This window comes from Halichoerus grypus, chromosome 10 (genome assembly GCF_964656455.1).
Source record: "Halichoerus grypus chromosome 10, mHalGry1.hap1.1, whole genome shotgun sequence".
NCBI classification, from domain to species: domain Eukaryota; kingdom Metazoa; phylum Chordata; class Mammalia; order Carnivora; family Phocidae; genus Halichoerus; species Halichoerus grypus.
This window is the reverse complement of record NC_135721.1, coordinates 74,108,886-74,123,060: the sequence shown is the minus strand read 5'-3', so window position 1 is coordinate 74,123,060 and position 14,175 is coordinate 74,108,886. Positions and strand designations below refer to the sequence as shown.

Below are 14,175 nucleotides of genomic sequence, written 5' to 3'. Positions count from 1 at the left end.
TCCACCTCACTCAGGCTCCTCCAGTCCATAGGTATGTCTCCTTTGTCTCAGCTATGACAGGAAGTGATGAACAGTTACCCAGGTTGGGACCTATGATGTGATATGGAACAAGACTCTTTAGAATCTATAAAGCGAGAGTGGGATGGACAAGATTTACTCTAAAGATCCCTTCCAGAGTTTACATTCTCAGATCTTATGTGCTTACTTACTTGTGACAGTCTTTAATTCCTAAATTTATAATGTCTCATATCACTTTTTAAAAAAATGTCTTTATGTCCCTAAGTAATCCCTTCAATACCTAAAGCACAATATATTCAAAACACTTCAAAACTGGGCATCAGTGTCTATAGTCAAATCCCCAACTGGAGATCCCAGAGAAATTACTTCACTCTTCTAAGCTTGTTTCCTAATTTGTAATATCAACCCACAGAAGATGAAATACATGTGTGATGTATTCATACAAACAACTTGAAAATGGTAAAGATCTAATCTGAAGGTACTCCTATTTATCCTCATCTCCAAATCTATTCTGCCAACATGCTGATCAACCTTCTGTTCACTCCCTCTCAAGAAGAAAAGGGAGTGTTTTTGTTTGTTTTCAGTTCTGCACCACCTAGCTGAGGTCCTATTAGCCCTCATCTGTAGTATAAATCTGTTCCTACCGGTCTTTCCATCCCCAGCCTTTCTCTCTCCTACAGTCTATGTAAACTTTGTCAAGACTTGTACTTCTCAAAACCCTCCAATGGCTGACCAACTTCTAATCAACCGTAATAGCTAGAAGGAATCACCTGGCCTTTGCAGTATCAACTTCCACTACACCCAACCCCATGTAGACACACAGGATGAAAGTATGGTCTCCAAGTCTCTCCATGCTCTTATCCTCCCCTGGAACAGTCTGACTACTCATTACCATATGTCCTCTTAAACTCAAGTGAGCCCCTACCACAAACAAATGTGACTGCTCTTCTCTCTGAAAAACCATAGTATTACATTCCTTTTATGAACAGCATACAGGAGTCGTACATGTGCCTATTATAGTCCTCTGTAACTGATAAATTTATACACACAGAAACCAGAGCTGAATCGTTACCTCCAAAGGACCCAGACAGACTCTTAATATTTGCTGAGAAGATTTTTTTTCTTATTAAGAAATAAACAAGGGAAAGTTTTCTTTCCTTCCAACCGCAGAAGTCACATCATTCTGTCATAGGGCAGTATGTGCTCTTCACCCTTAAGCCAATCATCAATCTAGATCCACTTCCAAACAGATTTAATTCAAAGCTTATCTTTCTTCTGAAGCACAGAAGTCTAAAAACTCTCACAAGAAAATATAAGCAGCTTCTGATCCAGAAGTGTTAGGAAAAAAAGAGTCTGGGGCAAAGCAACAGTGTTTGGCCTTTAAACTCCCCACAAAGGATAAGGGAAGAGCTGGTTTTAAAGAAAAATTTGTTTAAAAAAAAGAAAAAAGTACTGAAATGGGAAATGAGGAGCAAGACTAAAGAATATAGAAGTATATACTTTCGGCGCCTGGGTGGCTCAAATGGTTAAGCGTCTGCCTTCGGCTCAGGTCATGATCCCAGGGTCCTGGGATCGAGTCCCACATCGGGCTCCCTGCTCGGCAGGAAGCCTGCTTCTCCCACTCCCCCTGCTTGTGTTCCTTCTCTCACTTTGTCTCTCTCTGTCAAATAAATAAATAAAAAATCTTTAAAAAAAAAAAAGAAGTATATACTTTCTGGTGTTTCAATTTTTTTTTTTTTTTTTAAAGATTTTATTTATTTATTTGACAGAGAGAGACACAGCGAGAGAGGGAACACAAGCAGGGGGAATGGGAGAGGGAGAAGCAGGCTTCCCGCGGAGCAGAGAGCCCGATGTGGGGCTCGATCCCAGGACGCTGGGATCATGACCCGAGCCGAAGGCAGACGCTTAATGACTGAGCCACCCAGGCGCCCCTGGTGTTTCAATTTTGAAAACGAATTAATAAATTCTAAAATTTCACTCAATAATGCTCATCTGTCTTTCACAGGACATTCTTGGCAATCAAGATTGGGGTGGAATTTGTGGAGGTTCACTACACTACAGGCATGGATTAAATATCCCTTCAAATGTCTTTGCATGTCACAATATTCCTTCCTCAACGTCTAAGATTTTCACTGATCTACTCAAAAAATATTTGACACATACTATGTGCCACAGTCAGACACCAGGGGAGGCAAAAAGAATAAGACAAAATCACTGCCTTCAAGGAACTTACAGCCAGGTCTGGAGTGCTGTTTGGTACATATGTAATCATGCTAATGGATGCTTAGTGATTCAGGATCTGAGAGAAAGCACAAAAGAGGAGTGGTCAAATGGGAGAAGCAATCAAGATTTAACAGAGAAAAGGAACACGTGAATAGGGGGAAGGGGCGACACATCCCAAGAGTGAACACCACATTCAAAGGCAAAGAGATGTGCAACATGGCCCCTCAGAGCCTTGGACCAATAGTACCTTTACCATCTGGGGGCTTGTGAGAAATGCAGAATCTCAGTTCCCCCGTCTAGACCTACAAAATCAGAATCTACATTTTTTTTTTTTTTTTAAAGATTTTTTATTTATTTATTCATGAGAGACAGAGAGAGAGAGAGAGGCAGAGGGAGAAGCAGGCTCCCAAGGAGCAGGGAGCCCGATGTGGGACTCGATCCCAGGACCCTGGGATCATGACCTGAGCCGAAGGCAGACGCTTAACCATCTGAGCCACCCAGGCGCCCCAGAATCTACATTTTGACAGCATCCCCAAGGATTTCTTATGCTCATTAAAAAGCCCTGCTATAGAGGACTCAGAAGTAGTTTGGTACAGCTAGAACACAGGATGCCATGGAAAGGAACTCATGAGTGAGGCTCCACAGCCATCTCCAGATCATGAAGCACCTTATCCTGGAACTAATGCAAGCCATCACAGTATCTAATTCTAAGTAGGAAAATGACATGAAGGTATGGCAGTCTCAAGGAGACTAGGGAATAACATGAGGGTTAGAGGAAGAAGAGGGGATTCATTCCAGATGGAGTAAATCTAGCAGAACCTAATCATTTGTGTAATCAATACATAGGAGGTGAGTCGGGTCAGGGAGGTGTCAATGAAATAAGAATGAGAAATCTCTAGGAAGCAGACAGAAATGGCTGCATTTACTAAAACAGGGAACACAAAAGGAACAGATTTGAGAGGAAACATGAGTCCAATTTGAGATGTGATGGGTTTGAAGCACCTGTAGTTCAACCAGTGGAGGTGTCTAGTAAATGGTCTATAACCAGAAAGAGAAATAATGCCATTATCAGATAGGTAGGAAGGGGTTGATGCCTGGAAAATGGATGAACTCACCCACAGTGAATGAAAAAGCATAAGAACTAAAGACAAACTCCCCCTAACACATCAGCATTTAAGAAATGAACAGAAGAAAAAGGAAGCAACAAAGCACATGAGAAAAATCCTAAAGAGATGAGAATCATGAAAGACTGGTGTCATCAATGCCAAGCAAAGGGTCTCATGAAGGGAGAAATAGGAGACAGAATAACATGCCAGAGGTCAAGGCCTTAAAAGTGGATTTGGGGGGCACCTGGGTGGCTCAGATGGTTAAGCGTCTGCCTTCAGCTCAGGTCATGATCCCAGCGTCCTGGGATCGAGCCCCGCATCGGGCTCCCTGCTCAACGGGGAGCCTGCTTCTCCCTCTCCCTCTGCCTCTCTCCCTGCTCATGCTCTCTCTCTCTCTCTCTGTATCTCTGTGTCTCAAATGAATAAATAAAATCTTTAAAAAAATTTTTTTAAAAAGTGGATTTGGTAATTAAGAGGTCCCTTGGAAAAATTAAATGAAATAAACTTTCATCTATACATACATAATTATATATATATATACACACACATACACACACAAATATCCACAAAGGACACATATATCTCAATGGCTTTCTCTGGGTGATAGAATTAAGAGTAATTTTTTTGTTTTATTTATCTATCTTTTTAAGATTTTATTTTATTTTATTTTAAAGATTTTATTTATTTGACAGAGAGACAGCGGGAGAGGGAACACCAGCAGGGGTAGTGGGAGAGGGAGAAGCAGGCCTCCCCCGCTGAGCATGGAGCCTGATGCGGGGCTCGATCCCAGGACCCTGAGATCATGACCTGAGCCAAAGGCAGACACTTAATGACTGAGCCACCCAGGCGCCCCAAGATTTTATTTTTAAATAATCTCTACACCCAAAGTGGGGCTCGAACTCATAGCTCCGAGATCAAGAGCCACACACTCCACCCACGGAGCTAGCGAGGCACCTAAGGATGATTTTTAATTTATTGCTATTCCCTCTGTATTTTGCAATTGCTCCTCAAGGAACATGAGTTTTGTAATTTAAAAATATAAAATAGGGGCGCCTGGGTGGCTCAGTTAAGCAACTGACTCTTGATCTCAGTTCAGGTCTTGATCTTAGAGTCGCGAGTTCAAGCCCTGTGCTGGGCACCACGCTGGATATGAAACGTACTTAAAAAATAAATAAATAAAATATATACAATAAAAAATTAATAAGTAAAACAACAATGGCTTTTGCCAGTAGTGTGATTGCAGTGGGTCGAAGAGTGAACACCAAGTGAGGAAGTAAAGGAGACAGGAATAGGGACAGGGGAAGGGAATCTGGTAAGCATCTAGATATAAGTCCAGAGTTCTAGGAAAGGGTTTGTTTTTCAGGTGGGAAAGAGCTGGGCAGGCTTGCAGGCTGTGGGACAGGAGACTGCATAAAAGGACTGTTAAGAGTGCAAGGGAAAGAGGCAATACTCCTTCACTGCTTGTTATGAGCTGAGCACACAGTGGTGAGCAAGACAAAGTCCTGCTCTTATGCAATTCACTTTTTCTACTAAAAAAAATAAACAAAAAAAAAGCAGATTAGTATCAGACAAGTTAGACATAGCATGATTAAACTAAAATAGGGTAGTTTTTAGATTGAGTGCCAAGATAAGGCTTCTCTGAAGAAACAGCATTTAAGTTGAATCCTGAATGACAAGAAATCAGCTCTGCAAAGAAGGGAGAAAGGCCTTGTTACCTCTACTTTACAAATCATGAAATTGAGGATCAAAGAGGTTAGGTAAGATTATGTAGCAAGTAAATGGAATCCAGGTCTGATGAACACCCAGACCAATACCCTTTCTATTAGATTCTGTTGTATTGTTTTCCTCAAATGCAAAAATGAAGATGAAAGATACCATCGACCCTCCTCTGGCCTCACAGGGATAGTTAAGGACTAAAAAAATAAGAGTAACTGGCACAACTTTCTCAAAATAAAAGTCTTTGAAAGCAGAGAAATGCTTTCTGAGGAAGCAGAAGCATGGCTCCTGAAGGTTAACCTGTTCAGCCCTAATAACAAAATCCAGGCAGGCTGTTAAGTTACAAGTAGGCTACGTTCCAAAAATCTATAACTGAGTTGTTAAGAAGTCATAAAACGTTTCCTCCATATAATTTTATGCAGAGAGTAGGTTTCCAGGCTACTCCACAAAGATCCATGTAATCATAGTTATTACTATTATTATAACTAATAAAGCACTTACTAGGTACCAGGCCTTACGCTAAGTGCTTTTTATAGATAATCCCATGCAGTACTACCAACTCTATTACCACTGCATCTAACTAAAGAAACTGAGGCCTAGAAATGTTAAGTAACTTGTCCAATGGTAAATCCTTAGCTCTTAGTCTTAAGTTGTCTCCCAAAGTACCTTTATTAACAGTATTTCAAACTCAGTTTTTCTCCAATTCTAAAACCTCAGTGCCAATCTCCCCTTCTCAGATGGTCAGAATACTACTCTAATACTTTTTCATCAAACTTCCTTATCCTCTCTTCAAGTCTATGCCAGACCTATCTCCCGATAAACCTCAATCCATGAAAGCATTTATTCACACATTTGACACCACGGATCCCTTGGCATCCTTATATCCCCACGAAATGCCTTGCACGTGTTCACTTACTCACTCATTGACACAGAGCCCTACTCTGACAATTCCCAACCCATACCGCACCCTTGTAAATATCGAGGAAAACTCCACTCCAGAAAATGCAGGCAAAAGCCCAAGCTGATCACAATTAAACGTCCCTCTCTAAACTATCCCTAGCTCACCCCAAATTCCCAACCTATCCTTCCCACCCCCAAAATATAAACTTCTCAAAATCTAAGTTCTAGCTGGTTACTGATCACCGATAATGTTCGCACGTGGGACAGCATCCAAGCCGGTCAATCCTAAGGAGAAGAGTAACACCCGATCCCAGCAGCAGGCTTCAAAGCCTCCCTCCGTCCCCCCCGCCGCGCAGCTTAACAGGTCGCCCGTAGCCCGAGGATAGGAAGACCCAGTACCATTAGAGCACAATCCAAGCCGGAAGCAAACCTAGCACACGGCCATGACCTTCTGACGTCGACTGACCCTGTCACCCGAAAACCCCCACTGGGGAGCGGGGTCCCAGACCCCGGGACGTTTGGCCCCAGGGTGGCGAAGAGGGCACGGAGAGAGACAGGCGGGCCCGGCCCCCGCCAGCATCACGACCCCGGGGGACGCCCGCGCTGCAGACGGGCAAAGGGTAGAGCTTGGGCACTCACCCGGCGACGGGCCCGGCGCGGGCGGCGGGCAGACAAGGGGCGGCGTGCGGTCGGCTTAGGCCGCCTGCAAGGAGGCGCAGGGAAAGCGGAAGGCGCGGGGCCGTCCCGGCTCGGAAGAGCCAGCGGGCTGGTCTCAGCAGGGCTGCCATAGCTTAGCCGTCCCTACGGCAGGATGCACGCTCGGCGAGAAGGACAGGGGGAGCACGTGACCGCGGGGTCGCCCGGCGCGGGAGAGACCAAAGGCCGGGCGCGCCAGACGTAGGGGGAGCCACGCGTTGTTTTAGCTTAGAAGATAGACAAACAGATTTCTCTGAGGACATAGGAGCCCCGTACGATGTGCCAATAATAATGTGACGTGACTGATTATTTGAGAGTGCTTCTCTTTTCGTTTTCTAGCCTTGGTCTCAGCATGCTCAGTGCCTCCACCCCTGCACTTTTCAGTTGGTAGAGTCAGCAGAGGTCGACTCCTCCCAGGTTAGCGCAGGGGCTTGCGGGGGGCCAACTAGCAAGGACACCCGGGAACTCTCGAGAAGAGCCGACTATGAAGGTCCCAGCGTGTGGGACGATTCGCGGGCGTGCGCGGATGTTGTCGCAGGCGTTTAGCGGTATCAGCTCAGCGCCGAAGTTGCCGCGCCGATGGGAACGTCCTGATAGGAAAGCTCTGAGACGTGTGGGACTGAAAAAACGTTGAGGACCTTTGCACTGTGCCAGGGGCCTCCAGGGTTATAGAGGATGTGATTTGTGTTGCTGGGGCTTGAGAACAGTGTAAAACAATACGTAGGTCCAAGCCTAAGTCCATAAGCTGTGCCTCGCTTTATGACATAGGTGGATGCTAACCAAGATCGTATAGTTTTAAAGCTGGAACTGAATTCATTATCTTCCCCAACTCCCACCCCGCTTCTTCGTTCAGTAAATGCACCAGCATCAGAGGTAAGATAACGATAGGAATAAGAGTCTGGAGGCAAATCTGGGGAGAAAACCGGAGGCCCTTGCCTTCACAAGGTTTATAGTCTGGAAAGGTTCCCAGTACACACGTGGGAAGCCGGTTCTCCCTCTTCGCCTAGGTGTATCCTACCCATTGCCAGGTGAACACTCAGAAGTTTTCTCTGGAAGCCCTCTATGGTAATTCCCCATGTGGCTGTTTATCCACTCCTTATCCAGCTCCTGGAGAGCAGGGTCTGTGACCATTTCTTGTAGCTGAAGCACCTACCCAGTGCCAAGCACACAGTAGGTTGCATTAAATGTTTACTGAGTAAAGGAGCATTTTGAGATTATCTAGTTTGTCTCTCCTTTGGGAGATGAGGAAAATGAGATCCAAAAAAGGTTAAATGATTTATGCTGGGTTATACTACTAGGCATTAGTAGTATAATTTATTAATTCACTCACTCAACACTGATTTATTGAACACCTATTCAGTACCAGGCACTGTTTGAGATGGGAATCCAGCAGAAGACAAAACAGGGCGAGTCTGGACTCTGATTAAGGGCTCCAAAGTTTAGTTTGGGCAGACAGATAAGAACTGTCATGTAAGATAAATCAGGATAAAGAGATTGAAGGTGGCATGTTCAGCCCCTTCAAAGAACAGCAAGGAGGACCATGTGGATTAGAGGAAAGAGGAAGTCTGGGAGGGGAGGGTGGGCCTACCTGGAGGTCTGAGGTAGTTGGGGGCCAGATTATGCAGATTATTATAGGCTGTTGTAAGGACTTTGACTTTTATTTAGAAAGAGATGGGAAACCATTGGAAAGCTTGGTGTTTTGCTGTGATAGGAATCTATTTACATTTTTAAAGGATCACTGGCTGCTGTTGAGAGAGGTGATTTTAAGAGAATAAAGGTAAATAAAAGTAGGGAGACCAGTCAGGAGTCTCTTGCAATAATCTAGGCTAGCCATGGTAGTGGCTTGAACTGGGGGGTGGGGTGGGGGGTGTACAGGTAAGGTGATGGGAAAGGGTCAGGTTCTCGCTTTATTTAAATAGTAGGACAAAGAGGGAATTGCTGATAGATTGGCTGTGGCATATGAGTCAAGGATGTTTCCAAACATCCTGGGGCCTGAGCAATTAGAAAGATGGAGGTGGCACTGATTAAAATGGGAAAGATTGAGGGAAGAGCAGATTTAAAAGGTGAATCAAAAGTGATCTTATGGTGGGGTGCCTGGGTGGCTCAGTCGGTTAAGCGGCTGCCTTTGGCTCAGGTCATGATCCTGGGGTCCTGGGATCAAGCTCCACGTCCGGCTTCCTGCTCAGTGGAGAGCCTGCTTCTCCCTCTCCCTCTGCCTGCCACTCTGCTTACTTGTGCTCTCTTTCTATCTCTCTGTCAAATAAATAAATAAAATCTTTTTTTAAAAAAAAGTGATCTTATGGAATATGAAGCTTGAGGTGCCTGTTAGACATCCAAATATCAGGTTTCAGTAGGGGGGTTGCTCTAAGACGTGCAAGTCTGGAGTTCAGAGCAAGAGATACATGTGGGCGTCTGCAGCCTATACCTAATATTTGCAGCCATGGAAATGGATGAAAGCACCAAGGAAGGAAATATAGAGGAGAGATGAGGTTTAAGGACTGAGGGTTGTGACATTTCAGTATTTAGAGGATGCAAAGATGAAAATCCAGCACAGGAAGCCAAGAAAGAATAGCCAGAGAGGTAAGAGGAGACCTGAGAGAGAGAAAGGTGAGATCCCAAGTAACAGAGCGGCAAGTCTTTCAAGAAGGGAGTTATGAACCATATAAAATGCTGCTGTTCGTTCTGGTAAAATGAGCACTCAACATTGACCACAGGATTTGGCAACACAGAGGTCGCTGGTGATGCTGAGTAACATTATGGTGACCTCTTGAGTCAAAAGATAGACTGAAGTTAAGTTAAAGAGTACATGAAGAGAACTATGAGAGACAATGGACTCTGAAAAACAAACTGAGGGTTCTAGAGGGGAGGGGGGTGGGAGGATGGGTTAGCCTGGTGATGGGTATTGAGGAGGGCACGTTCTGCATGGAGCACTGGGTGTTATGCACAAACAATGAATCATGGAACACTATATCTAAAACTAATGATGTAATGTATGGGGATTAACATAACAATAAAAAAATTAAAAAAAAAAGAGTACATGAAGGAAGGGAAAGTGGATACAGGGAGTGTAGACAAACATTTTGAGGAATATACTGTGAAGGAGGGAGCAGAGAAAGGGGTGGTATCTAGAAGGGGTGTGAAGTCAAGGGAGGTGAATTATTTTTTAAGATGGAAGAAATAATAGCATGTTTGTTGCTGATGGAAATCATCTGTATGTAACTATTTAAGTTAATTTAAACTTTTAAAAATTTAGTTCCTTGGTGATTAACCAACCACATTTCAAGTACTCAATAGCCACAAGTGGCTAGTAGCTACCATATTGAACAGCATGGACAGAGAACATTTCCATCATCATAGAAAATTCTGTTGGATAGGGCTGCAGTAGGAAGTGAAAATTTGATAATGCATGAGAGAGAGAATGAGTACATCGAGGAGGCAAGAGGGAATAGGGTCCAGTAAAAAATGAAGGGCTTGACTTTAGGTAAGGATCTAGACAGTCCAGCCATTGTCACAGAAGGAAAGATTAGGTATATGGTTACAGATGCAACAAGCTGGGAGAGGTATTGGTGAGAATGAGTGGATGTTCTCCTAATTGTTTCTATCCCTGAAACCCTTCATCCCTAACCAACATTCTCTATGTTGCTGTACCAGGCTTCCTCTTAAAGTATGAAACAACAACTGATGAAATTTGTCTAGTTATTCATTCATTTATTCACTCATAAACGCATTCACTATTTATTGAAAACCTAAAATCTGCCAGGCAGCAAGTTAAGTGCTAGGAAAACTATGATGAACAAAAACAGAAGTGGTCCTTATTGTTATGGAGCTTGTATTCCAGAGGACAAGGCAGATATTAATCAAATAATCACTAAATAAGTTACACACTGAAACAGGTTCTGAGGGAAAGAGACATGTTTCCATAAGAAAGTATGTACCTCACCTGGGAGTCAAAAAGATTCCCAGGGAAAGGATCATTAGGTTGTGGTCTGAAGAATGAATAGTTAACACATGCAAAGTGCATGTGTGTGTGTGTGTTTTGTGCATGTGTATAAGAGGGAAATAGTGGTGTTTGCTTGTTTTTCAGTTCAGACTTCTCAAATCCTCCAATTTCTTTAGACTGCAGAAGCTGTGACAAAGTGGAAGAGAAGTCCAAGTTGATCATCCTTGGTTTCTCCCTTAGTTTATTCTGAACTATGAAGTGGATTCAAATGTTGGTGAAAAAATTGGGAGTCCCATAGCCTCTGAATAGAATCTTATTAGGAAGGACAGCTTTTAGATGCTAGACTCTGCAAAAGTACTTAACTACTTGGTTTCCTTATGTGTAACGCTGGTGATACCCTTCCTCCGAGGATTTTTTGGGAATATTAGATAAAATAAGTGAAGTTCTTACAGTACCAGGCACATAAGAAACTCTGAAAAATGATGTAGCTACCATTATTGTTGTTGTTACTTTTCATGATTTAGTCTAACCTCATGAATTTGGGTTCTTCTCCAGTTTCTCCTTGGAGTCTGATTTTTTTTTTTTTTTTTTGACACTGCCTAATAACCTATAGCTAGTGTGTCAAACTCCCAATTCAATTTATTCAGTTAAGTGCTTAGCATAAGCAAAGCATAGAGCAGGTTACATCTCAGGGCAAAGAAGTTATACATGATAACACTTAATGAGCTTAATTTATACAGTAGTATAAAACATATATTGTATCCAGATAACCATTACCAAAGGCAGTGTGATAAGAGCAACAAAGAAGAGGCAAACCAAGTGACAGCTGGGCAGGAGAACAGAAAAAGTTTCCATGACCCTTCAGCCCTTGGAGGCTAGGGAAGACATGAGATAGTAGGCATGGTAGCGAGGGGAGTTCTAGGCAGAGGGAACAGCAGGAGCAAAGATACAGAGCTCTCCTTCATGTACATATATCCTTCCTTAAACTGCAGAATGTGTTTGGACACTGAAATCTGCCCAGAGCCTATGGAGTAGAGGAGAAGATCACTAAACCAGTGGCTTTCACGCTTCTGTTTCTGTGACCAGTGGTAAGAAAATACATTTTATAAATGACACAAATACACACATATAAAAAGAAATGTCATAAAACAGTAACGAGCCTTCCTACATGTGATGCCCATGATAGGCAGTAATCTATTCTTCTATTTCACTTTTTTTTTTTTTTTTTAATGCTGATTGATCCAGGGGCACCTGGGTGTCTCAGTGGGTTGAGCCTCTGCCTTCAGCTCAGGTTGTGATCCCTGGGGTCCTGGGATCGATTCCCATGTGGGGCTCCCTGCTCCCTGCTCAGCGGGGAGCCTGCTTCTCCCTCTCCCTCTGCCCCTCCCCCTGCTCGTGCTCTCTCACGCACACAGTCTCTCTCAAATTTAATAGAATCTTTTAAAAAAAATAAATAAAATGCTGATTGATCCTAATTCGAACAAACGAGTTGTAAGAAAACATTTTTTAGACACCTGAGATGTATTGCATGATACCAGGAATTATGGCTCACTTTTTTAGGTGTGACAATGGGCTGTGTGGTGATGCAAGAAAGTATGTGATAATATCTTGATAATCATGGAATATGGGTGATTTTACTATTCTTTCTACTTTTGTATGTATATGAATGTTCATAAAGAAAAAGCTGAAATGCTGATTGTATTTTGATTTCACGATACTCAATGTAGCATGACTAGAAGTTTGAAAAGAACTGTACTCATTCATGTCAATGTAAATGCAAAGTAAACAGCACCCAGCGGGCAAAAGTACCTAGGGGAGCTGGAGACCTGTTCATAGGAGCGACAGGGTTGATTGACTTCTTCAGCAACTAGTTCTAACATCAAAACTTGCCGTTGTTCCTAAATCATTTTTTAAATAATTTTACATGTAATATGAAATATCTGAGATTATAGCTATTACAATCTAAGACAAAGATTTTCATTTAAGATCAAAGTGGTGGTCAAAAAAAAAAAAACCCAAAGTGATGGGTTTTTTTTTTTAAGTTTTTTTTAAATTAGTTTCAAAGGTAGAATTTGGTGATTGATCAGTTGCATGTAATACCCAGTGTTCATTACATCACGTTCCCTCCTTAATGTCCATCACCCAATTATCCCATGTCCCCACCCACCTCCCATCCAGCAACCCTCAGTTTGTTTCTTAGAGTTCAGTGTCTCTTATGGTTGGCCTCCCTCTCAATTTTTGTCTAATTTTTCCTTCCCTTCCCCAATGTTCATCTGTTTTGTTTCTTGAATTCCACATATAAGTGAAATCATATGGTATTTGTCTTTTTCTGACTTATTTCGCTTAGCCTAATACCCTCTAGTTCCATCCACGTTGTTGCAAATGGCAAGATTTCATTCTTTTTGGTGGCTGAGTAATATTCTATTATATATATATGTAATAATATTCTATTCTATGTGTGTGTGTGTGTATATATATATATACACACACACAGATGAATGTGGTATATATACCACATCTTCATTCATCTGTCAGTGGACATCTGGGCTCTTTCCATATTTTGGCTATTATGGATATTGCTACTACAAACATTGGGGTGCAGGTGCCCCTTCGAATCACTATGTTTATATACTTTAGATAAATACCTAGTAGTGCAATTGCTGGGTCATAGGGTAGCTCTATTTTTACTTTTTGAGGAACCTCCATACTATTTTCCAGAGTGGCTGTCGTGGTGTCTTGTTGGTTTTTTTTTTTTTTTAAGGAAACATTTATCTTCAAAATTTGAGCTGAAAGTATGGTACTCAACACCCCAGTGGACATTAATCTCTTTTTACTTTGGTCAATTAACCTTTTTTTTTTTTTTTTTTACCTCATAACAACTTATGATGGATCACAAAGAATCAGAAAATAGTACTGATCATTCATAATTGTTTGTTGGCCTTTTTGGAGTCTCCTTCAATTTTCACACAAATACATTCAAAATAGTGGGAGCAAAGAACCAAGTGATTGCCTTGAGTTTAAAAGCCTATTTTGCTTAAAAGCTTTAATATATTTTAAGCAGCAGATTTAATGTTTAGTTATGATTGTATTTTCTCTTAAGGCACTTGTCTGATGAATCAAGGGCTTTCTCCATCTGTGACTACATTTTTCATATCCAAATTTATTCATGTGTGTAATTCTCAATTATTCAAAAAATATTCTGCCTAGACCTTTATTTGCACACAGCCCCCAGATTCTCATTATAAGTAGAGGTCCAATTTGTCATTGTTACACCCTTCAGCAACACTTCTGTCAAATAATAATTCTTTCATGAGCACACAAACCAGGAAGACAGATGCAGGGTCATTTACTATAAGAAAGTAACAAGCACTGGCAACAAGGGGTTGTTGCTGATATTTTCCCAGTGTTGCCATGTGTGAAGGCTGAAAGTTTATGTGTTTCCCACAGGGCAGATAGTGTCTGCATAAATCAATACAGAAAAGGAGTCAAACATAATTGGCATTTCAGTGTACTTCAAGACAGAAACCAGTTATAATCCTTGCAACAGCCAAGCATAAACTTTAAGAAATCTTTATT

General features: G+C 42.2%; 1 protein-coding gene and 1 long non-coding RNA gene across 7 annotated transcripts in view; one reads left to right on the top strand and one right to left on the bottom strand.

Moving 5' to 3' along the window:
* The window catches only part of LRPPRC (leucine rich pentatricopeptide repeat containing), a 103,332-nt gene extending 96,532 nt beyond the window's left edge, over window positions 1-6,800 (bottom strand). The window contains exon 1 of the mRNA XM_036073702.2: window positions 6,603-6,800. Coding sequence (XP_035929595.2) covers window positions 6,603-6,751 — 149 coding nt within the window. The 5' untranslated portion in view covers window positions 6,752-6,800. The remainder of the gene's footprint in view (window positions 1-6,602) is intronic.
* Window positions 6,801-7,107: 307 nt separating this feature from the next.
* Window positions 7,108-14,175, top strand: part of LOC118523911 (uncharacterized) — a 43,676-nt gene continuing 36,608 nt past the window's right edge. For 4 of the 6 annotated variants that reach the window (XR_013441842.1, XR_013441841.1, XR_013441844.1 and 1 more), the window contains exons 1-2: window positions 7,108-7,532; window positions 11,592-11,687. This is a non-coding gene — a long non-coding RNA (uncharacterized LOC118523911). The remainder of the gene's footprint in view (window positions 7,533-11,591; window positions 11,688-14,175) is intronic. The other 2 variants (XR_013441846.1, XR_013441843.1) reach the window with 1 other exon arrangement.